The sequence below is a fragment of the Podarcis gaigeae genome (assembly GCF_964106915.1).
Source record: "Podarcis gaigeae genome assembly, chromosome: 13".
Lineage (NCBI taxonomy): Eukaryota > Metazoa > Chordata > Lepidosauria > Squamata > Lacertidae > Podarcis > Podarcis gaigeae.
Genome location: NC_139689.1, coordinates 16,200,585 through 16,225,545, shown reverse-complemented (window position 1 = coordinate 16,225,545; position 24,961 = coordinate 16,200,585). Strand labels below are relative to the sequence as shown.

The 24,961-nt window shown below is 47.2% G+C and overlaps 1 protein-coding gene across 1 annotated transcript in view; it reads left to right on the top strand.

The window, feature by feature from the left end:
• The window catches only part of STX1B (syntaxin 1B), a 59,846-nt gene that overhangs the window by 28,542 nt on the left and 6,343 nt on the right, over positions 1–24,961 (top strand). The window contains exons 2-7 of the mRNA XM_083707545.1: positions 11,696–11,770; positions 16,436–16,535; positions 16,826–16,900; positions 17,961–18,034; positions 18,503–18,611; positions 24,290–24,363. Of these exons, the coding sequence (XP_083563671.1) occupies positions 11,696–11,770; positions 16,436–16,535; positions 16,826–16,900; positions 17,961–18,034; positions 18,503–18,611; positions 24,290–24,363 (507 nt within the window). The remainder of the gene's footprint in view (positions 1–11,695; positions 11,771–16,435; positions 16,536–16,825; positions 16,901–17,960; positions 18,035–18,502; positions 18,612–24,289; positions 24,364–24,961) is intronic.

Genomic DNA, 24,961 nt, shown 5'->3' with positions numbered 1-24,961 from the left:
TTGTTGTGGAGATGAAATGGGGAGGAAAAGAAGCATGTGTGCTACCTTGAGCAAAGGTACAGTATAAATGTAATAAATAATAACAAATAATCTTCCACTCGAGCGGGAATTCTCTTCCCTTACCTCTCAGTACCCTTTTCTCCTAGGAACTATACTGGGAAATGCCACAACTTTAGGAATCCATTGTGCCTTTGGGACTTCAGTAGCTATTCACCCAATCCCCGTCCTCCCCTCAGACCTATTTGCATGTCTAGCAACCCAGGGGCAAAACCTACTGTGGTTTAATGGGCCTGGAATCAAAGGGTTGAGAAGGAGCATCTCACTCCCTCCCCCTTCAGCCCAGACACTGAGGTCCAGCGCTGAGGGCCTTCTGGCAGTTCCCTCACTGCAAGAAGTGAAGTTAAAGGGAACCAGGCAGAGGGCCTTCTCGGTGGTGGCACCTGCCCTGAGGAAGACCCTCTCTTCAGATGGACGTAGACCCCTAAACAGTTTCTGAATCTTTGTACTTTTGCCCAATCACTGTACCCCACCCCCGATTTGAACTATAAAATGGTGGTTTTCTAGAGTCAAAATGAGAGTACCCCCTAAACAATTTTTTTTAGAAAAAAAGCACTGGTTATAAATGCAACAACAACAAAGGGGTATATACAGAGGTACGCAGTGATCAGCATTTGCTTTCTTGCTCAACAACAGCTGTCTTTGTGGCCGCATATCCATACACACTGCCATTTACCAGACATTTTGCTAGAATGAAATACAGTGGTACCTCAGTTAAGAACTTAATTTGTTATGGAGGTCCATTCTTAACCTGAAGCTGTTCTTAACCTGAGGTACCACTTTAGCTAATGGGGATTCCTGCACCACCGCCACACAATTTCTGTTCTTATCCTGAAGCAAAGTTCTTAACTTGAGGTACTATTTCTGGGTTAGCGGAGTCTGTAACCTGAAGCGTCTGTATCCCGAGGTACCACTGTAGTGCCATTGAGCACATCTAGCTCCCCATGCATCTGGGGTTATATGGAAGACTTCTGGGTTAAAGGGTATCACACCTAATTTAGGCTTGCACCCCAGAACCTCTCACTTTGGATATCAAGCACTGGACACACCGGTGGATACGGGGAACAACTGCCAAAACACATCCAATTCCCCCTCTCCCGTTGTTATGCTGCCATTTTGAGAAGAACAAAAACGGGTCTTTTCTGCAACGCACCATCTCCGAGTGCCCCGTCTCGCACCCAGACACAGCCCTGTTCTTTTTGAAGGGACATGCAAAGGGGAAGCGTGTGATAGCATGCTCCGCAAGTGCGCTGCCACGCACCCTGGCGTGCGCAATCTTGTCACAAGAGCTGCTTTGATCTAGTGCTAGATCAGATCCCTCATGGGGTTGCTTGCAGAAAACTGACAATGCATGATAACGTATCGGGGAGGACAGTGGCTAAAGCGGAAATCTCCCCCTACCACACACAATGGGTCACATCTCCAGAAATGCCCTCACAAAGAACAGCGATCAAAGGGGACACTACGCAATAAAAGGTAAATGCCTCAATATAACCCAGAGGAGAAAAACCTCATCACCTTTTGACCTGATGCCGGTTGGCAAGAGATGGCTAAATAATTTCTGTATAACACAGCCTCCTTCAGTATCGCCTTCATAGTATATTCCAAGGCAAGTTCCACCTCCTTTTTGTTTAAGCAGCAACTTTCAGACTTTGGGGAGCCCTTTGCCTTTCCAGAAACCCCTTTCTGTAGGACAAGGGATACGTCTGAGATGTTGCAAAGAAATCTCAAGCATATTACAGGGTGAGCTCCTGCAGGATGTTGTGTTGCTTACATCAAAATTAGCAAGTACATACAAATTAATTCTATGTAATCATATAATGCCTCTCAATAACTAAGCTTATCATCTTTATCTCGTTCCACACTGTCTAACATTCTTAAAAGAGCACATGGCTGAAGATTACCCTGCATTTTATTATTCCAAAACATAGCAAAAATATTTTTCCCCCAGTGTGATTGTCCATGCAATGTGTCTTTCAGGGATCTTGCTGATCTGCTCATTGAGGAAATTCTGGTGCACTCCTGAATGTTGGGAAATAAATGGGGAACACCAGTTAATCCTGAAGTCCCACATATGTGGGGAACTATGAAGAAAAATGGCTGACTGCCTGAATTCAAAAAAGTATGTTCAGGCCTTGACTCCCCTTTAGCTGAAACAGCCCCCAGCAGAGTTTAAAACACAGGTCTATGCGATGTTTGCAAAGTGTGGGAAATATAGGTTGCTAGATGTCTAAATGTCCCAGTATTAAGCTCTTAAAATGTGCTCCCTCTACCTCTCTTGGAGTGAATAGACCACAAACTTTAGTAAGTTTAAATGCTTTATTTACAGATCTCACTCATGCATTGTTCAATGCTGCAGCTGAAACAACACAGGCCAGGTATTATTGGTTGCAAAATACAGAAAGTATCTTCAAACATGGAGTCTGGGCATGGAGCACACCTGTCTCATGTGTCTGCTCAGCTTACGTGGTTCAAATAGTGGAGGGAGGGAGAGAGGGAGAGAGAGAGAGAACGGAGGAGGAAACATCCCTTACTTCCTCTCCCCTTGGAAAAGAGGGGATGTGACATCACAGCCTAATCTAGTAGTTTAGAACTCTGTGGTCCTTAACCCCTTCACATACTAACTAGCATAGATGTGCATTGTTAGCTTTGACTGCAAAAACTCCCACACTGAAAAACCCCCAAGTATCCTAAAAGACAGTTTGAAAGAGGAAGGAAGGAAGGAAGGAAGGAAGGAAGGCTTCTTTGTTTTTAAATGGCTAGGTAAAAACTGCATAACAGTCAGCTGCATAACAGGAACTGTTTTCTAGCATTCAGAGTAGACTTTACCAGTGGGCACCAGGTCTTATCATGAGTAGCTTCAACTTCCTGCTTTGGGGCACTGTTGGGGAAGGACCAAAGCTCTTCTTTGCCTGGAGAAAGGCCTAGGACTGGGAGAGACTTCTGCCTGAAACTTTGGAGTCCCACTGCCAATCAGTGTAGACAGCACTGAAGTAGATGAACCAATGATCTCACTTGTCATAAGGCAGCTGCCTATGTTCCATTAAAGACAGGCAAATCTCTGGCTTTTCCATACCCTCCAACACTTCTCTGATGAAAATAAAGATGTTGCCTCCAACATTTCTCCAATGAAAATAGGGATGTCCCAAGGAAAAGCGGGACATTCTGGGATCAAATCAGAAACCAGGGCAGCTTGTGTAAATCTGGGACTGTCCATGGAAAATAGGGACACTTGGAGGGACTGCTGACCCCCCCTCCCCGCAGGGTGCCAGTTAGATTTCTCCACCTTGGGTCCAGAAATTTACTCATTTACTAATTTTCTTACACTTACATCCTACCTTACTTCCATCATAGAACCCTGTGGTTTCCAGGAAATCTTCCATTCAGATGCTGGTGGCCTTGAGACCCAAACCCTGAAGCCATTTCAGACTAAACTGAAATGGGCTTGCCTGTTGGCGGTTTGCAGTGGCCTTAGAGCAGTCTATTTTTGTGAAAGTTTCTCCCTCACCTTGACTGAGGTACTTTGGTGGCTGCCGGAACCAGGCACGTTGCCTCTGTGCCTGCCTGCCTCCAGGAGGTCGCAGGAAGGTTTCACTGCGGTCCAGGAACAAGCGATGGAGACAGGTGCAAGCTCCTCTGTCGCAAGCAGCCAAACTCATTTCTCAACCTCTTGGCTAGAGCGCAGTCTCCGCCTCCTACCACCGCCACCCATTTCTCATTCCACTGTTGTTCTCATCACTTTGCATCTTTTGCTCTTTCTCTCTCTGTCTCTCTCTCTCTTTTTTTAAAAAAAACCCAAAATAAAAATAGTTATGCAGCACTTGCTGTCAGGAAACCTGTCAGGAGAACGAGCCACCCCCTTTGCTGCACTGTAGCCCTGCCTTAATGAGGATATTCTGCCTGTCTAAATGGCTGTGGGGGGTGGGGGGGAGATTTACTTATTTATCTAGAAGCCCTAATGTGTGGTGTTTGGGGAAAGCAAAGCCCTGCTGCGATTGCAGTCTCCTCACGTTCCTTTTGACTGCAAACGGGGGGGGGGGGGTTTACAAAAAGAGGCCAAGTGTGGACAGCAAGAGGCCTTTCATCCGGTGGGCGACAAATCCTTGGAATGCCTTCGCAGTTGCAGGAAGGGGAGCAAGCAGCGAGACCTGGGAAGGCCAGAGGGTGAGGGACGAGGCAGGCCCACGGGGAGAGGCTGGGAAGGATGCGTACGTAAGCCATTAAACTAAGTGGCTCTGTATTTGGGCAGCTGTGTCTTTTTTTAGCCCATTATTTTGACGCTGTTGCGCCGGGTTTTCCTCGGCCAGGGGAGCGGAGTGGAAGCCGGGGACGCTGAACGTGGCACTTGCCAGTAGTCTGCGCTCTCTGTCTCTCTCTCTCTCTGTTCAAGAATAATGTTCATTATAATAATCTCGCCGGATTCCACGTCTGCTGGTGTCGCTCTGTATTTGAGGGTTGTTTGCTGGAACTCAGGGGAGCTCTCCCCCCCCTTCTTGTTGATTTTATTGGACTGCAGTCCTTCCAGCTGAGGCTCTCAACCTGGTGCCCTGGCTCCTAGCCATTCTGCCTCTTAACAAACCAGACCGGCTTAAATAAGAGAGATAGGGAGGGTAGATCACTGGCTCACAGCTCATCTTCCCCCTCTTAACCCTTCCCTCTGCTTTGCGATCGCACAAAGAAACCAAGAGTCCTGGTTTCCCTGATTATAACCTCTGGTTTCTAGAAAAAGCCCTGTTTGGTTTGGTTTTGAATCCAGCAACACCCACTAAGGCTGAACAGGGACAGAATCCTGCACCCTTATCGCTCTCTGGAATGATAGTTATGCAGACAGAGTGCCTCTGAAGCTTGCGTTCTTATTTTTCATCCACATCTTGAGCAGATGAGAGACACTCCCTACCAGCGTATAAATCTTGTCTTACATTAAAAAAAAGTTATGGATCTAGGGTGAGATGACTTTCGTGTTGCCACCATTCCCTTCCTGGCACAGCTTTTGAACAGCTGCATGACAGGTGACTCCCAATAAGTGCAGGTGATGAAGAAGGGAAGCTTCACCTGTTGACCTTTTTACCTGTAGTGTCATTGTTCAAACCTCAGAGGGGAAGTCGGATATACACATACAACCTTACCCCAAATATATATATATATATGTTTAAGTTGATGAAACCCATTTTGGCCAGCTTTGCAGCCAATCTGGTCTCTGCCCTCTGCTACTGCAATCTCATTGGCTAGAAAGCAGCTTAGTCACTCTGGATAGAGCGAGCCTGATGGCCAAAGAGCCAATCGCATTTGAAGGAGGCTGGTGGTGTGAGCTTTTCAGGCATGCAAACAAAGGTATCAGAAGCAGCCAATCACGCTGGAAGGGCAAGCCTATGAGAATCCTGATCTTTTAAGCGAGGGGAAGCAGTCGCCCAATCTGCTGTGAACACAGGCTTGCAAGAGACCTGGTGGAGGGTGGAGGACTGCCAATCAAATCTGAGTAGCCTGCAGACAAGCAATATAAAAGGCTAAATCATTCCTTCGTTCCGGTGAGGAGGTCTGATCTTGCTAGGGATCTGACTTTTCATCCCCAGGTCCTGCTTTTGATGTCTGTATGCTTATCTTTATAGTCTGGTTTACAGTGATATTTTCCTGCCTGCCTTTTAAGCTTTTGATAACCTTGACATCCGTTTAAATGTACGATGACCCTCAAAGACATGCCTAGCAAAGAATACGGACTCTAAAGGCACATTAAAACACACACCCCACCTGAGCATGTCTTGTCTTCCTCAGGGCCTGGATGGGGAAATGCTTAGGTAGCCCTGTCCTAAACCCTGCTGAGTATGTAACAGATAAATATATATGTCTGTTAGCTGCAGGCAGCAACGAAAGCTGAGTCCTTCTGAGCGTCTCCTTCATTCAGAGGAGACCTAGGTTTGAATCCTTTGCTCACTGGGTCACCTTGGGCACGTCGTCTTCAAATATCTCAAGGGCTGCCACATGGAAGAGGGAACAAGCTTGTTTCTTCCTGCTCTGGAGGGTAGGACTCGAACCCATGGCTTCAAGTTACAAGAAAGGAACTAAACATCAGGAATAACTTTCTGGCAGTAAGAGGTGTTTGACCATGGAACGGTCTCCCGCAGGAGGTTGTGGACTCTCCTTCTTTGGAGGTTTCCCAGCCGAGGTTGGATGGCCATCTGCCATGGATGCTTTTAGACGAGATTCCTGCATTGCAGGGGGTTGGAATAGATGACCCTCAGGATCCCTTCCAACTCTCAGATTATGAGATTCTAAGTTACAACGTAGCCTCAGCGCAGGACCAGTTTGGGGATTAAACAGGGTTACAACTGTGATGGCTAAATAAATAGATTCCATTCCTTCCATCGCTTGGGTATCTTTCCCTCTCATCAACATGCCTAGGAATCCTTGAAAACAGAGGAAGCAGAATGTTCCCAAACTCTGAGCCTGCCTTCTGAATCAACATTGCATCTGAAGTGCCCTGTGGCTGCTTCTGAATCATCCAGATCTTGCCACTATTGCAGAGGGACAAACCATTTGCCTGGCCTGATAGGACCATTTGCCCATTCTTGCCAGGAGATGACCTTGGCCTGCGTCTCCTTTCGTCATGCAAATTAGCAACCTGAGCAGCGTTTGAGAATATATATGGGGGTTGCCAAGCATCCAAAGCTAAGGTAGGTTAATTGCCTGAGCCAGCCAGGAGTGACACAGAACATCAATGCAAATGGCTCTGGAAAGGAGCCAGTCATGCACTCAGCATCCAGCCACATGGTCCAACAGGAAGATGGCTGGAGGAGCCAATCGGCTCACTATAGAATCCTCATATTCAAATAAAAGAGGACAAAAGGAGAGGTGATTGGTTGTACTTGGACTATAAGGTAAAGGCACATGATACAACAACCTTGCTGAAACTATATAGGTCTAGTCATGCCTGGATAGGGGATGGTTTCAAACCCTGTGCATTATTATTATGAAACCCTATGTTTATCATATCATATCATATCATATCATATCATATCATATCATTATATTATATTATATTATATTATATTATATTATATTCCCTGTCTTTTTCCTTTACAGGGGCTCAAGGCATCTTACAGATAAAATAAAAACAGCTAAACAGATAGAGGAGGAATAATTAAAAATTATTTAAACATTAATAAAATCAAAACACACACACGCTATATATTGACCTATTTAAAACATACAGATAATCACAATAAAAACGGCATGGCACTAGCCCTTTCATTAAAAGTTTAACTTCTCTAAGGAGGGAGTTTCAAAGTCTGGGAGCAGCCACCGAGAAGGCCCTCTCCAGCCTCCTTGGGCATCTACAGTTGCAGAAAAGTAAATAAACGTGAAGTAAAATTAAACTTTAGCAGTGTTTCAGTAACATGCTTACCCACTGTGGTCTCCTAACCTCCCCTGCAGTATTTCCCCAGTGGACCTGCTGTGATCCTGACTTCTTCTCCTTCTGCTCCTTCTTAAAAATCTGCTAGCCCTCATGACCATAGAGGAAAATGTTAATAATCAGTGGGCAATGTTGCTAGTGCTTTGCTGTCACTCTTTACATTCCTAGTTGAGAGGGTGGGGTGGGCAGCTGTTACTCTTTAAATGGGTTTAGAAGTGGGAAAGGGAAAATATTCTCCCTGTGGCCTGCAGACAAGCAGACAGCCACCAATCCCGCCACAATCACACCTCTCTCTGTTTGTGTGTGTTCCTTCCCGCCCTCCTGCCCCCGCCTGCCCCTTACTCAGAAGTTGGGTGGGGGGCAGGAACGGGACATGAGAAGGGACCACAGTTGGTTTGACATCTGTGGGCCAGTGTTGCATCTTCTGAGGAAAACCAACTCTTTAAAACTACCACAGAACCTTCTACAGTGGTGCCTCGGCTTAAGTACTTAATTCGTTCCAGAGGTCCGTACTTAACCTGAAACTGTTCTTAACCTGAAGCACTACTTTAGCTAATGGGGCCTCCTGCTGCTGCCGCACCGCCAGAGCACAATTTCTGTTCTCATCCTGAAGCAAAGTTCTTAACCTGAAGCACTATTTCTGGGTTAGGAGAGTCTGTAACCTGAAGCGTATGTAACCTGAAGCGTATGTAACCCGAGGTACCACTGTACTGCAGAAAGAAAGGAGACGGGAGGGAAGAGGGGAGGATTTTTATTCTTATTTATGTATTTTATTTTGTCCTCCGTGACCAGGCTGGTTATTTTGGGGATGATGGTTTTCCTGGAAGGAGAAAAGGAATCTGATAGTCTGCCGAGGTGATGTGGCGCTGCCCCTGAGCCACCCCACCCGGTCTCTGCGTGCACACGCATTCCCAGTACACTGGAAGTGCAAGCGGCTGTTTGTGTGCATGTGTTATTATGTCACTGTTCCAGCTCGCTTAGCTGTGACCTTGGACGAAAGGAGAATGCGATGAGAGAGCTTCGTCACAAACTGCCCTCCAGGAGACGGAGCCAGGCACTGGTCCAAAACACAGCTTCTCCCTCCAAATCCCTCTCTCCAATTCCTTTCCCCGTGGTGCCAGGCCAGAGAGCCTTCTCCATCACTATTCCTTCCCCGCTGCCCTGATTGCCAGCTTTCTCCTGCCTTGTGGAGCAGCGCAAGTGGCAGGGAACCGGGGTGTGTGTGTGTGTGCCGCCTTCCAAGTGGCTAAGCCCATCTCCCTCTGACTTGTCACCTCAGGTTAAATCGAGTTTTGGGGGGTTGCACTTATATAAGAAGAAATGTGGCATCTCGGCTGAGAAGGCAGGGCTTTTTTTGGCCTTGACAACTGCTGCAAGGAACTATGGGATATGGAATGGGAGGTAAGGGTGGGACAGACAGACAGACAGACAGACCACAATTTAACTCTTAGTGCTAAGCTGACATTCACATAGGAGATAACCACTTCTGGACTTTACGTGGAGCACCCATGATTGATTTTCTAAAAAAATTGAAATGCCCTGCTCCTAGAAAGCCAGGTGTTAAGAAAGGCTATTGTCTAGCTTTCGTTGATAAGGAAGTTTTCTATGTGAGGGTTTTTTTCTTTCTTTCTCGTGGAAACGTTCAACCCCAAGATGCCCTCAGATCATCCAAAGCCCCTCCAGACTGGTGGGGTGTGTGTGTGTGTGTGTTGCAAATGTATCCTGCCCACATGTCATTGATGCATGAGTTGTTCATTGGTGGTGAATTTATACCAGACTGTGCAAACACCAGTCCGCTTCATTAGTGGTCCTGTAGTCTTTGCTGGGGGGTCTTTGCTAGACCGCTAATGAAGCAGACTGGTGTTTGGACCATTCACCACCAATGAACAACTCATGCATCAATGGCATGCGGCAGGTTACATTCATTAGTGGTCCTGTAGTCTTTGTTGGGGGGACGCAGGTGGCGCTGTGGGTTAAACCACAGAGCCTAGGACTTGACGATCAGAAGGTCAGCTGTTCGAATCCCCGCGGCGGGGTGAGCTCCTGTTGCTGGGTCCCTGCTCCTGCCAACCTAGCAGTTCGAAAGCACGCCAAAAAGTGGAAGTAGATAAATAGGTACCAGTCTGGCGGGAAGGTAAACAGCGTTTCTGTGCGCTGCTCTGGTTCGCCAGAAGTGGCTTAGTCATGCTGGCCACATGACCCGGAAGCTGTACGCCGGCTCCCTTGGCCAATAAGCGAGATGAGCGCCACAACCCCAGAGTCGGCCACGACTGGACCTAATGGTCAGGGGTACCTTTACCTTTACCTTAGTCTTTGCTGGGTGCTGTCACATTGTCATGATTTGGAGGGGCAAAGCAGGACATAACAAACACACACTTCCCAGAATATGGCGGTATAATGAAATGTTGGGGGATTTCAGGAGGAAGTTATGAGACCGGAAACAAAGCAATATGTATGCCCTCAAACTGTTGCACCTGCAAACCAGTTATGAAAGTGAGATTGTGAATAACCACCCCATGCCATCATGAACACAAGTCATCATGACCACACAGTTAAAAGGAAGCTTGGAGGCTGGGCCTGTCTAGTCCACAAATAGTTTCCCCCCCTGCGTGAGGCAGCTGTCTGTGGTATTTCTTTTGGGTTCTCTAACCCGACTCTTCTGCTCTGGAACGGAAATGAGGCCTTGTGGGATGGAAGTGTGGGGAACTGGGTCTCCTGGGATTTCCTTTTAGATCCAAAAGGAAACTGGATGCATTTCTGGAAAACAGGCCCTCAAGTTTTCTCCTCAGCTCTAGGAGCCGGAAACGGGTGTAGCTTCTTAGAGCAGGAAGGCATGATTCCTGGATTTCGTTGCCAGTTTGAGAAGATTAATCTGTTACTTCTCCCTCTTGGGGTTTTAGGCAGTTCTTAATTTTTAAAATGCGAGTTGTGACATTTCAAGTTTGCCTAGTGGGAGCATGCTCTGCATTCCCTGATCACCCTGTTTTTAATCCCAGATGTCTAGGGGCCTTACCCACAATTTTGTGTATTCCATAGGAATCAGTTGATGAAGGGTGGTTAGCAATATTTTTTAAATAAATGAATAGGGGCTGGTTGTGGTTAACCCATAGCAAAGCCGACATCTCTGCATGTGGTCAGTTACAGTCAAGTCTTCATTATTGCTTCGCTTATTCCAGGGCTGAGCCATAGAATTAAAAACAAGGTGGATTGAACCCAAAGCATGTAGCAACCACAAACACTCCTCCATTTCTTCCTTCTCACTGGATATGTGTCATTTTCCTGGCTCCCCTGGTCATTCCCTTTCTCCCTAACAAACTTTTGCTGAAGGGTGTGAAGTGTGAAGTCTCGCACTTGCCCTTTCAGTCATGTTTTCTTGGCTTGTTTTCTGCTGAGGATGGCGATTTCGTGTTACGAGATTCATGTTAGGAGAGGCATAGCAATGGCGCCTTTCAGAAACCAGGGCTATCTACCGTATTTTTCGCTCTATAAGACGCACCAGACCATAAGACGCACCTAGTTTTTGGAGGAGGAAAACAAGAAAAAAATATTCTGAATCTCAGAAGCCAGAACAGCAAGAGGGATCGCTGCGCAGCGAAAGCAGCAATCCCTCTTGCTGCTCTGACTTCTGGGATAGCTGCGCAGCCTGCATTCGCTCCATAAGACGCACACACATTTCCCCTTACTTTCTAGGAGGGAAAAAGTGAGTCTTATAGAGCAAAAAATACAGTAATTCTTCCTTTCTGACGGTTGGCTACATCTCTTAATTGAGCTAGGAAGAGGGGATTCACCCCAAGCATATTTACTTTTGATGATGCCGTATGGGCTAGGGCGAAACTGCTGCTCTCCTCCACCGAAATACAGATAAAGAATCATGAAGTGAATGCAAGAGGCAAATCAGAGAGAAAGAGGCTGGAAAAGAATGAGGCCTAGGAAGGAACATGGATATTTACAACAGAAACAAGGGCCTGAAATACTGGTTGGGGGAATCTGCTGAGTGTCTGTGTGCATCTGCTTAAATAGGGGAGAAGGGGCAATTGGGAAAGGTTAAAGGCTTGCTGCTTTCCCCCAAATGGTTCCCCCCCCCCCACTTTTCATTGTGTAGTGAAGAAATGGCAATTGGCTACGTGATATGTGTGCTTGGAAACACACAGAAGAGGAGAGCATCAGGGTATCTTTGAGGACAGAGCCAGGAGGGTGTCCTAACCTGTGGAAACGTTGTCTCTTGGACAGGCCAAAGACAGCGACGATGAGGAAGAGGTGGTGCACGTGGACCGAGACCATTTCATGGATGAGTTCTTCGAACAGGTAAGAGGAAGGACAGCCTTGAAGGTGTCACAGCAGCATGGTCAGTGGTCAGGGATGCTGATATTTGTGGTCTAACATCTGGAAGGCTGCAGGTCCCCCACCCCTGGCATGGACCTTGGTGTGGGCTCTTCTTTGGTCTGTTGTTATGCTCTCATTTATCTGGTGCTCTGCTTGAATTACATCAGCGTTCGCCAACCTGGTGCCTTCCTGCTTTTTTGGACTACAACTCGCATAAGGCCTGGGGCTGATGGGAGTTGTAGTCCAAAGCAGCTGGAAGACACTAGGGGAGGTGAAGGCTGCACTACATATTGTACCAAGTCCTACCTCTTGAGTAATCATACTCCTTTCCGGCTTCTGACATCCCCCCAGGTTTTGTCCATATATTTTGAAGCTTATCTCAACAGTCATGAGATCTTGACCAGTGGCAGAGAACCTGTGGCAACTCCAGATGATGCTGGACTACAGTTCCCATCAGCCTTGCCCTTTGGCTGTGCTGGCTGGGACTGATGGGAAATGAAGCCCGACAGCATGTGGAGGGCAAAGGGTCCCTCTCCCTTTTCTGTAGAAGCTTAACTTCTTGAGCCATGGCTAAGGGAGGTTGCACTGAAATATAGCTTAAGAACCCATGACTCTATGGGTTAGCCTTTGCAAACCCGGTGCCCTCCAGTTTTTCTGAACTACAACTCCCATCATGTCCAGGACTAATGGGAGTTGTAGTACAGAACATCTGGATGGCACTGGGATGGCTGATTTGGCATATTGCAGGCTATACTCGTCACTTGTTTCAACACTTGATGTCTACTACAGTCGTACCTTGGAAGCCAAACAGAACCTGTTCTGGAAGGCCATTTGACTTCTGAAATGTTCAGAAACCAAGGCACGGCTTCCACTTGGCTGCAGGAAGCTCCTGCAGCCAATCGAAAGCTGTGGAAGCTGTGCCAGATGTTCGGGTTCCAAAAGAACATTCACAAACCGGAACACACACTTTGCGGCATTTGGAAGCCAAAATGTTTGACTCGCAAGTCATTCGTCAACTAAGGTACGACTGTACTGGTATATACTGTTGTCTCATTCATGTGGCAATCAGCAAACACGTTTATTTCTTTTTAAAAACAAGTTCTCTGAGGCCTGAAAAGGGCACGATAGCAGCAGGCCTGCCTCTTTAAACCTAGGCCTCACCCAATCACTCTCTCTTACACAAAAACAAAAGAGGAGGAATGAGGGGAGGGGAGCTGAACCTCCCCCCCCCCCCCGCCTGCTTCTTCTTCCCCACAGCCCCTCATCTGAAGCATTTCCCCCTTGGCCAAAGAGACAGACTGCAAGGGAGTCAACGGTGAGCAGGGAAGCTTACACCCCCTCTGAAAACAAAACCCCCTCACTCAAAACACATTATTTAATGATCAGGGCAGACACATATTTAAGGAGACCAGCTGACGACCCTTTAGGGGTTATCTCCAGCTTAAATTTCCTCAGATTCAGGGGTGCCAACTTGAATAAAATATTGGGGGGGGGGAGGTAAGCCCTGTCCTGCATAATCAATCACAAGATGGCAATGCCTGTCAATTTTGGTGGACCCTGGTCCCCTCAGATATTTTATTGGGAGGGCCAAAGGGACCTCAGCCCCTAGGAGTTGGCTCCTATGCTCAGAGTAGACTTACTGAAATTAACGAACCTTTTAGTTGTGTTCATTTCAATGGGGCTACTCTTGAGTAGCATTGGCTACAACCCTAGGTTTCAAAGCGTAAGGGAAAGAAATAGTTTTCAAAAGGAGTGTCTGTGTCATAGCTGTCAACTTTTCCCTTTTCTTGCCAGGAATCCTATTCGGAACAAGGAAATTTCCCTTTTAAAAAGGGAAATGTTGGCAGCTATGGTCTGTGTGAGGGAGGGAGAGATTCTACAGTTTAATGTTTCCTCTTGTTTTGGGTTTGGTACGTCATTCCTCAGCCGTGCCTGAGCCTATTTGCCTCTGAACAATGAGGTCCTTTCATGCTGGAGGGTTCTTGCTTCATTATAGAGTCTGAGAACCCGTAAAGAGGTTGGTTTTGTGCAGCAATACATACTTCCAGCTCCCAGACCGCTGTGCGGAAACCAAATGGCTGCCAGGATTAGAGAAGGTGGCCACCCTTGTTCCAGGTCCTCCCCACTTCTTCGCAGCCTGCTTTTGCATAGGAGATGGAGCCTACGAGCTCCCATGCCCTGAATTAACTCCTGCTTAGACACGTGCCTGGGATCTGCACGAGAGCTGAGCGCATTAATATTCAAGCAGCATGGCTTTTAGTATGCAAGAGCATCTTGTTAATGATTCTATGCAGCCCCTGCGATGGGCAGGCGTCAGAGGTGGAAGGATTGGAGGGGGGGAGGCAGAGAGATGCCACCGGGATGGCAGCCACCCACAACTGTGAAATCCACATTCGCTTGTTGGGTCTTGTTCACAAGTCGCAACTCGTGGCTGAGATCATCACACTACACCCCGGAGAAATCTTGCCGTTTCTCTGAAGCAATTCCGCAGCGTGCTGTGGCTGCTTGCAGGAAATCCATGCCTCAGATAGCTCTTGCCTCTCTTTCCTTTGAATTCCAAGTTCTATTTAAAAAAATAAAATAAAAACCACCTACAGCCCACTCACCCTCCCTCTCTCAAATAAGCATACAGATTGCATCATTTCATGCAAAATTAGCAAATGTTGTTGCGTAGCTTTGACCCAAGATTGTAAACATTCCTGCAGTCTTTTCCGGTGGGTGCCTGGATTCTTATCAGTCTCAGCACTCATCAGGGAGTTCGTTACCAGTGAGACCCATAATTAACGATCCAATCTTATTTATTGCTTTTGTGGCCCCCCTTTAATCTCCAGTCATCTTGAGGCGGTATACGTGTTTCTCCCCTTCCTCATTTAATCCCCACAACAACCCTAAGAGATAGATTAGGCTGACAGGCAGGGACTGGCCCAAGGTCACCCAGTGAGCTGCATGGCAGAGTGGGGATTCAAACCCAGGCCTCCCAGGTCCTAGTCTGGGCCTCTAACCACTACGCCACACTGGATCAATTTGTGGACATTGGGCTCAGGCGACATATGATAGTGGAAGACCCATCTATTTAAGACCTGGGCCTGCCCCACTCCTGCTTAGACCGGCAGCCTCCCCCAAAGAGAGCTGCTAAATGTGTTGCTGCTGCCCTGAAACCTCTTTTACGAAGTCATTTTCCCTCAGCAGTGCTCTAGCTCTGTAAGTGGGTCTGTACGGGAGGAAAAGACCACACAGGGAGAAACTTTGGGGGAGTTAAACAATGGGTGAGGATTCTTATCCATATGTCCTACAAATCCTCTTAGTTCACACGCCTCTTTATACACGACTGAGGCAGACCTGAGTTCGAAAGCTGCACTCTGTTCCAACATAGAATCATAGAACTGTAGACTTGGACGGGACCCTGAGGAATATGCAGCTGTCCCATCGAACCTGAAACTGTGATTCCGCTGCATGAGGGAAGCAGGGCTGGCCCAGGATTTGTGATGCTTGATTGAGGGGCGCCAGCAAAGCTATTGTCTGTCGTGGGCGAGTCGGCTGCAGATTTCAGGACCTTGGAGAGCGTCTCCTGGTAGTTTGCCTCCGGGCCCGCATTTCAACTCCTTTCTTCAGCACAGTGCTCCCTGGTGGCCATGCTGAGGCCTTACAGTCATTTAACTGAGGAAAACTACTCTATCAGACCGACAAAAAGGTATTTAGAGAACATTTAAGTCAGAGTTTCCCAAACTGTAGTTCATGGACCGCCAGAAGTCCCCAAGCTTCAGTCAGCTGCTCTGTGACATGTCTGCATTCAATATTCCTATTGCTTTTTTAATTGGCTGCTTTGTTTATTTCTTATATTGCATGTTTTTGTATTGCAATCTGCCAAAGAGATCATAGTCTCAGTGAACTGTAGCAAAACTGTCAGTGCAAAGAAATATTTGTTTTTATTCATTTATAAAAAATATTTATATACTGTTGTTCATTAAAAAAATAAATATCAGAGTGGTTTTACACAATTATACATAAAACCATGCCATAAAGAGCATTTTTTAAAAAAAACAAACTTAAAATCAGTTAAATATTATGGGCAGTTGTATTATTAATTATTTTTAAAAATTAAACAGAAGGCGCCCACTGTATTTCTATTGGCAGATTATTCCACGATCCTGGCCCTATGGCACCAAAATCTCAGTTCCTTGTTGTGAAATGATCCTGACCAACTCAGGGAACAACTAACAATATTACTGCAGATTATCTCAGTGGCTGAGCTGAGATATAAGGCTTCAAGCAGTCCCCAAGGTACCCTGGACCTAAGTTGATCAGGGTGTTGTAAATTAATGCAAGGACCTTGGTAGTGTACCATAGATGTTTGGTGACAGAGGTACTTCCCCCTCCTGCCTGATGCTCTCGCTCTGCACATGGCGGAATGTGGAAACGAGGCCTGTGTATCCCTCTCTCCTTTTCCCGCCTCTGTGGCTCCTTCATGGAATCTCCTCCAAGCTTAAGAGTTCTGTGGCTCCACGATTGGCTAAATGCAGCATAGAGGACCCGTATTGACCGTGGCAGCCCTTGGTCACCGTATCAATTACTTAGCGGTGGGCGTTCAAGGAACCACAACAGGAGGGAGGTCCTATACTCACTTCTTGCCTCCCTGTCTTTCCCCAGGTGGAGGAGATCCGCGGATGCATTGAGAAACTCTCGGAAGATGTGGAACTGGTGAAGAAGCAGCACAGTGCCATTTTGGCTGCCCCCAACCCAGATGAGAGTGAGTGGAACACCCAGAGGGTCACGCCTAGTGATGCTGTCCCATGGCGCTTGCACAAGCCCCGTGCCATGCGTGAATTTGCCCAAGATGGGTGCGCAAGGCTCTCTCTCTAGATCCTGCACAAGGATGAAGGCAAACAATGCATGGGGGGGACGGACACAGTTCAATCATCTTGCAGGGGGTTGGATTCGATGGCCCTTGTGGTCTCTTCCAACTCTATGATTCTATGATTCCCAGGTCTGCTGTCAAAACACTCGCCCCATTTATTTATTTTTGCATTTTCCTTGTAGAGACCAAGCAGGAACTGGAGGATCTCACAGCTGACATCAAGAAGACTGCCAACAAGGTGCGCTCCAAGTTGAAAGGTAAGAGCTGGGTCTCCCCAACATAAAGTTATTATATATATATATATGACCGAAAGTCCAGAGGTAGCATTGTAATCCATTTACGATGGAGTGGGAGGTTTGCAGGCTATGGAGGACTTGCTCACAAACTTATTGACAGCTGCACAAATTATTATAGCCAAGAAGTGGAAGGGGCAAGCAGAATATATAATAGAAGAATGGTATAATGAGGTGTGGGAATTAACACGTGCCATTCTTCTTTTTCTTTCTTTAACTTTGGCGATCACTCATAGCTGAGTAAGATTGTCTTCCATAAACACGGTTTTAACAATGAGTCCGTAAGTGACTTTGGAGGCCAATTCTGGATCCACACGTTCTTACACAGCGGGGGCATTGGTTTCCAGGCAGGAGTTGATCACGGTTTGGATTTGCCAAGCGTGCCTTCCTCTTAGCACATTTCTCCCTTGCGTTCTGAGTTTGAGTGTCTTCAAAGCCCATGACATCTTTGGTGAAGGCTTTTCTCCAACTGGAGCGCTCGCAGGCCAGTGTTTCCCAGTTGTCAGTGTTTATACTACTTTTTTTTAGATTTGCCTTAAGACAGTCTTTAAACCTCTTTTGTTGACCACCAGCGTTACGCTTTCCATTTTTAAGTTCGGAATAGAGTAGGATGGGGAATATGCAGGAGAAATGATTCTGAGGAGATATGGAGGGCGTTTGTAGAATTTGTACTGTTAAAACGGAAAAGAGGTCAAACCATCGCAAGCCAATGGGAAGCCGGACAGCATTGCGGAAGGTGGTCCCCACTCTGCTCCGTGCTGTTTTAGCGTGGTGCACGGGAGCTAACCGAGCGGGCGGTGGGGGTCCATGGGTCGGTTAAACGACCTCCATGGGCCGCTTGTGGCCAATGGGCCTTAGGTTGCTGGCTCCTGTCCTAGCCCTGAGGTAGCTTCGAACCTGCAACTTGGCAGCTCACCACTAGAGGCAGCAGGAGAAGAACCCAGAAACTCCAGGCTCTGACCTAGACAGCTCTTCACTCTCCGCCAAAGCTGCCCTGATCTCTTTGCCATTGTCCTCTCTACAGCGATTGAGCAGGGAATCGAGCAGGAAGAGGTGCAGAACCGATCTTCGGCTGACTTGCGGATCCGGAAAACACAGGTACTTGTCATCGTCACATATATTGGATTTCGCCTTATTTCTTCTGCATCTTCCCTCACCCTCATCCCCAGTGTACTTATATTTAAAATAAATTGCATGTTGTTTTTTTTTTAAACTTCCCGGTTAATTGGGGGGGGGGCCTTTTAGCTGACCAAATTGTTTTTAAATCCATGCATCTAAACCCTGGGGGGAGACCTGCAATGGCTAATGGCCGTTCCAGTCCAGCATTCTGTTCTCACAGTAGCCAGCCAGAAGCTTTAGATCATTTGCGTAACAATTTCCCCTCCCATACACACACAAACACACACACACACACACACACACACACTCCAAAGGTCTGTGATAAATACCGGTAGTTTTGGGTCTTAAATTGAAACAGGGGAGCGGAGGGAATGAGGGGTACAGTCCGCTCTCTTTGGTACCTTCCTCTCTGCCCCAACATGACTGACTCCCCATTTCGCTGCCTAGCACTCGACCCTTTCCCGCAAGTTCGTGGAGGTGATGACGGAATACAACACAACCCAGTCCAAATATCGAGACCGATGCAAGGACCGTATCCAGAGGCAGCTGGAGATAAGTACGTTAATTCTCTCTCTTGTATATATTTCCTGCCCTCCCTCCTTAGGTATGGCCTTTTAGGTACGTTTCCCCCCCAAAATTGAACTCTCTGACGATCTAGGAGTAGCATTCTTTCGGGTAGCATTCTGCCAGGGATTATTTAGCTGTGATTCCTGTATTGTCTGGGGGTGGTCAGAATGACCCTTGATGTCCCTTCCAACTTTGCAGTTCTATGATCCCACAATTGCATTCATCCGGTAACTAGTGAGGAAAGAGCTAAAATATATGACATTAGCAATAAGGACATAAGAGTCCTGAGGCTGGCTCTCTCTCTCTCTCTCTCTCTCTCTCTGAAACAAATTTTTGATTTTCCAAAATATAAACATACAACAAAAACAATTCCCAATCTAATTATCAAGATTAGTCTGTGGTCCATGCACACCTGGATCTTGTGCTGGGCTCCTACTAGCAGATGTCTCCACTGCCGAAAGGCTGCATAAATTGCAAGCAGTTCGCGATCATACACCGTGTAGTTTTGTTCCGACTTGCTCAGCTTCCACGAGAAAAAGGCGCACGCTCATTGGCTTCTGCAGATCCACGTGCAGGAGTTGTTCCTCCGAAGCGAACACCTTCTTTAGTCTTTCGAAGGATTGTTGGGCACTTTCAGTCCAGACGAACTTCCTCTTGCTGCTGAGACAATCCGTGATGGGCGCGGTTAAGTGGGCGAAGTTTTTGATGAACTTCCGGTAGAAGTTGCTGAACCCGAGGAACCTCTGCACATCCTTTCGTGTTTTGGGGGTCTTCCAATCCAGCACCGCCTGCACCTTGCTGGGGTCCATAGCTAGGCCCCTGTCCGACAACTTGTACCCCAGAAATTCCACTTCCCTGGCGTGAAATTGGCACTTCTCCAGCCTGACCCACAACTGGTGCTTCTGCAGTCTCTTTAGCACTTCCCTGACGTCCTGGACATGCTGTTTCTCATTGTCCGAATAGATTAGGACGTCGTCCAGAAATGCTATGCAGTTCTTGTACAGCAGGGAACCCAACACGTGGTGCATGAAGGCTTGAAAACAGGCTGAGCCTGACTGTAATCCAAATGGCATAACTAGGTACTCAAAGGCCCCTAGGGAGGTAAACATGGTGGTTTTCCATTCATCCCCTTCCCTCATCCTAATCAAATTGTATGCTCCCCTGAGGTCCAGCTTGGTGAAGATCTTTCCATTCCTTACCCGTGTTAGAATGTCATCAATTCTGGGCATTGGGAAGGTCACGGATTCTGATACAAGGTTTACCTTTCTATAGTCTACGACCAATCTGGGCTGATTCATGTGTTTTTTTGTCCACAAAGAACACTGGGCTGCCCCCCACTGCTTTAGATTTCTTATGAAACCCCTTTTCAGGTTCTTGTCAATAAAGTTCCGCAACTCCTGCATCTCCCGGTCCGACATGGCATACAGCTTACCCACTGGCAGCTGCGCCCCTGGGAGTAAGTTGATTTGGCAGTCAAAGGGCCTATGTGGTGGCAGCCTGTCCGCCTCCCTCTCGCTGAAGACCTCCTGCAGGTCAGCGTACTGTGGCGGCACCTCTCCTCCCGGCTTCAGTACCGTTCCTGCCACTCTGGCCACCCTCAGCCTTGGCTTCCCCCCCCCCCTAGACAGTGTTCCAAACAGTGAGCTGACCCAAAGGTGACTGTCCGTTGATGCCAAGCCACCACTGGATCATGTAGCGCTAGCCAGCTCATGCCTAATATTATTGGGGGTCCCGCCAGTGTGGCCACGTGAAAGGCAATGGTTTCCGTGTGCCTGGAAACCCTCATTCTCATTGGTGGGGTTTGATGCGTCACCTCCCCTCCCAGCAGCTCCCTGCCATCTATCGTGGTGACTTGGAGGGGAAAATCCAGTGGCAGTAGGTGGAGTTGGTGCTCTAGTGCGAAGTCCTTGCTGAAGAAATTGCAGGAGCTGCCTGAATCCAGCAGTCCCTTCACCTTGACTGGGTGTCCATTTGGGAGTTCTAGCACCACCTCTATGGCTATTGACGCCTTGGGGGGGTCTGGTTGGGGCACTTCCATTAGTTGCTGGCCTGGCTGCTGTGCCCCCCCCCCCCGATGGGCAGCCAAGCATTGGCGTTTCCCTGCACCTTCTCCTCTGCCCCTTCCTCCTCACCACCAGCGGCTCCCACCATCCCTTGCCAAGCCTTTCTTTGTGGACAAGCCCTGGCAAAGTGTCCTGGCCGTTGGCAGAGGAAACACTTCTTGGTGCCTTTGCCATCCTTTCCCTCCCTCTTGCATCCTTCGCTGGCGTTTGAAACCTCTTGCGCACGCGCTCCATCGATTTCCATTGGCTCAACGGACCGGGAAGGCTGCTTTGGCATCTCAGGAATGCGGTAGTCAGGGCAATGCTCTCCTCTCCCTTCCCGCCTCTCCAAAGCGCGCGCTTCCTGTCTGACTCCTATCGCAAGCACAGCTTTGGTCAATTCATCCATAGATTGCGGGCGGGACTCGTGGGAGAGCTCATCCTTCACGGCTGGGGACAACCCCTCCTCAAACAGCATTTGTATAGGTGGGGAATTTAGGTTCCATTCCAGCCGGTGTATTAACATCGCAAAACGGGACCAATAGTCTGTAACTGATAGGTCCCCCTGCTTGCATCTCATCAGTTCCCGCTGGTTCACACTCTGTTCTACTTGGCTTGAATACATCGCGTCCAAAGCCTGAAGGAACTTCTGAACGTCCCTCATGGCAGCATTCTGCGTGGCCATTAGGGGCCTGACCCATTCACGCGCCCCATCCTGCAGATGCCCCACGATATATGCCACCCTCTCTGCATCATCAGCAAAGTCATCGTGCTGCAGTTCCAAAGCGTACTCTATTTCCGTTCGGAACGTGTTATAGTCCTGGGGCTTCCCCCCAAACTTGTGTACCAGTCCAGGCACCTTCCTTGCCACAGGGGTGGGTCTGACCTGCGCATCCTGAGCTCGCCTTTCATCCAGCTGCGCCGTCAGCAGAGCTACATGCTGTTCCGAATCCTGGTTCCTCTCCAGCAGATCCTGCACACTCGCAGTTTGCTCTGCGGCGCCGGCACCTCCAGTCTGACTCATGGTCTCCTGCCTGTGCACAAGTAACTTCAGTGACTGACGGATTGCTGTAATGGTTATAAGGGGTTATTGGTGCGTAAGTTGCTGTCACTTTTGGCTAGAGTGCCTGGCTAACCATGCCTTGGCTGACAGCCCTCACTCCGTGGCCATTCAGTCGCTTGCAGAATCCGTCGATGGGCATTTCTTGAACCTCTTCCAGCATAAAAGCTGTTTGACGCCAAGTCTCCGCCTACTCTCCCTGCGCGGGACTCTTCTGCGCAAGGAAGGAGTAGGCAGAGGCGGGCCCGTGCTCTCTCCACTAGTCTCGGGTGAAGAGTCTTGGAGACCTCTCTCCGAATCCTCCATCTCCCTCCCTTCTCTACTGGTGTTACGCTGAATTCCTTCCCCCCTGCTGGTCCCCTCTCCTGCATCGCTTTGGAGCCTTGCCTCCACCTCTCGCTCTGATGTCAGTTCCCTGACACTAAAGGTCAGGGGTCCCTTTACCTTTACCCAAGTTAGGGCCTGAGGACAACTCTCCACACTTGCGATTCCTGACAGCTAGTATTCCGAGGTATCTTGCCTCCAACAGTGGAGGCAGAACATATAGTAGCTACTGATAGCTTTGGTCTCCATGATGAAGACAAGAGTCCTACCGAGCATGTGCAGAGTGGCTTTTCTTCACTGCCTTGTGATGGCCGCTAGCCTCTTATTATCTGAGATCAGGGGGCTGGGCTCGCACGACAACCTCAAGCAGGCGTGAATGCTGGCACTATTTTTTTTTAAATGATATTTTATTAGATTTTAACAAGAAAAAAGTTACAGAATAAACAAAAAACACACCAGAAAAATACAAAAACCAAAATTTAACATAAAAAAATAAAAATAAAAATAAAAAATAAAGATCCCTCTTTTCAGTTTCTTACCGTTCATTTACTTATTTTCCTGACTTCCTCTCACCTCCCTTTTTTGTATTCCATTTAAAAGTTGGTTCAGCAAATTCATACCCTCTTAATTTACCCTTAATTGTTTATCCTCATATGTTATAACTTCAGATTTTCATCTAATATCAATCCATTCTTGCAAATTCTTATTTTACCTTGTTACTAGAACCACTTCATTTCATTTCAACATCATTAACATTTGAAATTTTTACAATTCAGTTTACCATTAATTTCTTTAACCTTATCTTACCTTCGAAACATTAAAATTTTGAAATTTAAACCATATTTAAACTTGACTCCTTCAAACCTTTCTGCTAAAGCCAATTAATTCCTTTCCAGCACATTTTAGTATTTCATTAGTATTACACTAATTCCAAAAATAAAATGATATGTAAAAGAGAAATTCTCATTCTGGTTTTATCCAACGTCCCTTCTTCCTGGTTTTGGATAATGTCAGTCCTTACACCATTGTACCCTGTCCATCAATCGGGTGTTCTAATATCTGAGGCTCTCAGGTCCCTTCTATGCCCCCTCTGCAGGTTTTCTTGTTCCTGTTTATACTTGCACACATCCTTATCCCTTGTTGGATTCTTGCATATTTTCTTCTCTTTCTCCTTGGGGAGTGAATCTCCGGGGAGTTCCATACAGTAATATTCTCCATTTTCTTTTATCAGGTTGTCCCATTCCCCGGTAATCCACTCTCCAATGTTTAATTTATAATACAAAAGGTAGTTGTTCCAAAAATAATCATCAACCTGTTTCACATTCCCACCAGAGCTAAAGGCTTCCTTAACTCCAAAGTCTTGCAAATGTTCTCCAAGTTCAGTCTTCCAATGTTGCAACTTTTGGTCATGCGGGATTTTGAGTTGTGAATGCTGGCACTATTACAACCTGAAGTGCGAGGAGCCGCCACACACCAACCCATCCTCAGTCATACTTCATTGCGGCTGTTTTTTTGTAGCAGTTGCCTTTGCCTCATAGGGGCGAGTAGCCACTGTGAGTTTTTAAAAGGCAGAGCTGCTGTCTATAGCTAGGTGCTTTCATCCTATTCAATTCTTCTTCTTCTTCTTCTTCTTCTTCTTCTTCTTCTTCTTCTTCTTCTTCTTCTTCTTCTTCTTCTTCTTATTTCATTATCTATACTCCACCCATCTAACTGGGTTGCCCTAAAAACTTCCCTATACAGGGCTGCTTTCAGATGTCTTCTAAAGGTTGCATAGCTACTTATCTCCTTGGCTCAGGAGTGACATAAGTCCATACCCTTCAACATTTCTCCCATGAAAATAGGGACATTCTGGGGTCAAATCAGAAACTGGGATGGCTTCTGAGACTGCGATCTCCTGAGTGACACGGACGCCATTAGGCAGTTGAATGCACATCCATACTCAGTCCGTTTCCCTCCCTTCCACACGACCCCAGCTGCTAGCAACCCACGCTACACCACTGGGCTGTCCTAAAAGCACATTCTCCTGCCACCCTCTTGCCAGTAGTTGTGCGCCTCACTGGTGGAAGGGAGCCTGCTCACTTTTACATGAACTGGAAACAAGGAGATCAAAACAAACAATATGCCAGTTTCCTCATCGGGAGGCCAAGGTGCGAATGCTTTGTTGAAGCAATAAGGCGATGTATTATAATGTGTATTATAAAGTGTGGCCATTAATCATGGCTCCGGTCTTCCCTTTTGCAGCTGGCAGGACAACAACTAACGAGGAGCTAGAAGACATGCTGGAGAGCGGAAAGTTGGCAATCTTCACCGATGACGTACGTATCCCAGAAGCACTCGCAAGCATGTCAGACATGGCCGTCTTGTGGTTCCAAGCTTAGGAAATGACAGGGTTGGGGTGCTCTGCTAGGAAACTGCTCTGGGGGTCCTTGGAATTTATGGGTCAGGCTGGGATTGAAGTAAGCAGGTTCAAGGAGGGGCAGAATGTCAGGCAGGATGCTGAAACCCCAACCACTGATATTACAATGCCCTGTTCTTTCCTGCTTCCCTTCATAGTCATAGGGAATAGAAGTTTGCCAACATTTCTTAACATATAAGAAGCAGGCTCTCCGGGTTCCTCCTCTTAACCTCTTTGGTCCATTGTTCTAACAGGGATGGGGCTCTAACTTGGGTGGGCGCTGTTTAATTTGGGGGTGGGGTTCTTTTAAATTGTTTTCAAATGTTGTATGTTAATTTGTATTTGTGGACTGGGGTATTGTTTAGGGGCTTTTGTTGGGAGTGTACTTTTTATTAGTATGTATACATTATAGTACTGTTAATTGTTTTAATTATTTCTATCATGTACTTTTTGCTTTTATATTGTAACTTTATGTTGTGAACCACCCTGAGACCTACAGGTATAGGGTGGTATACAAC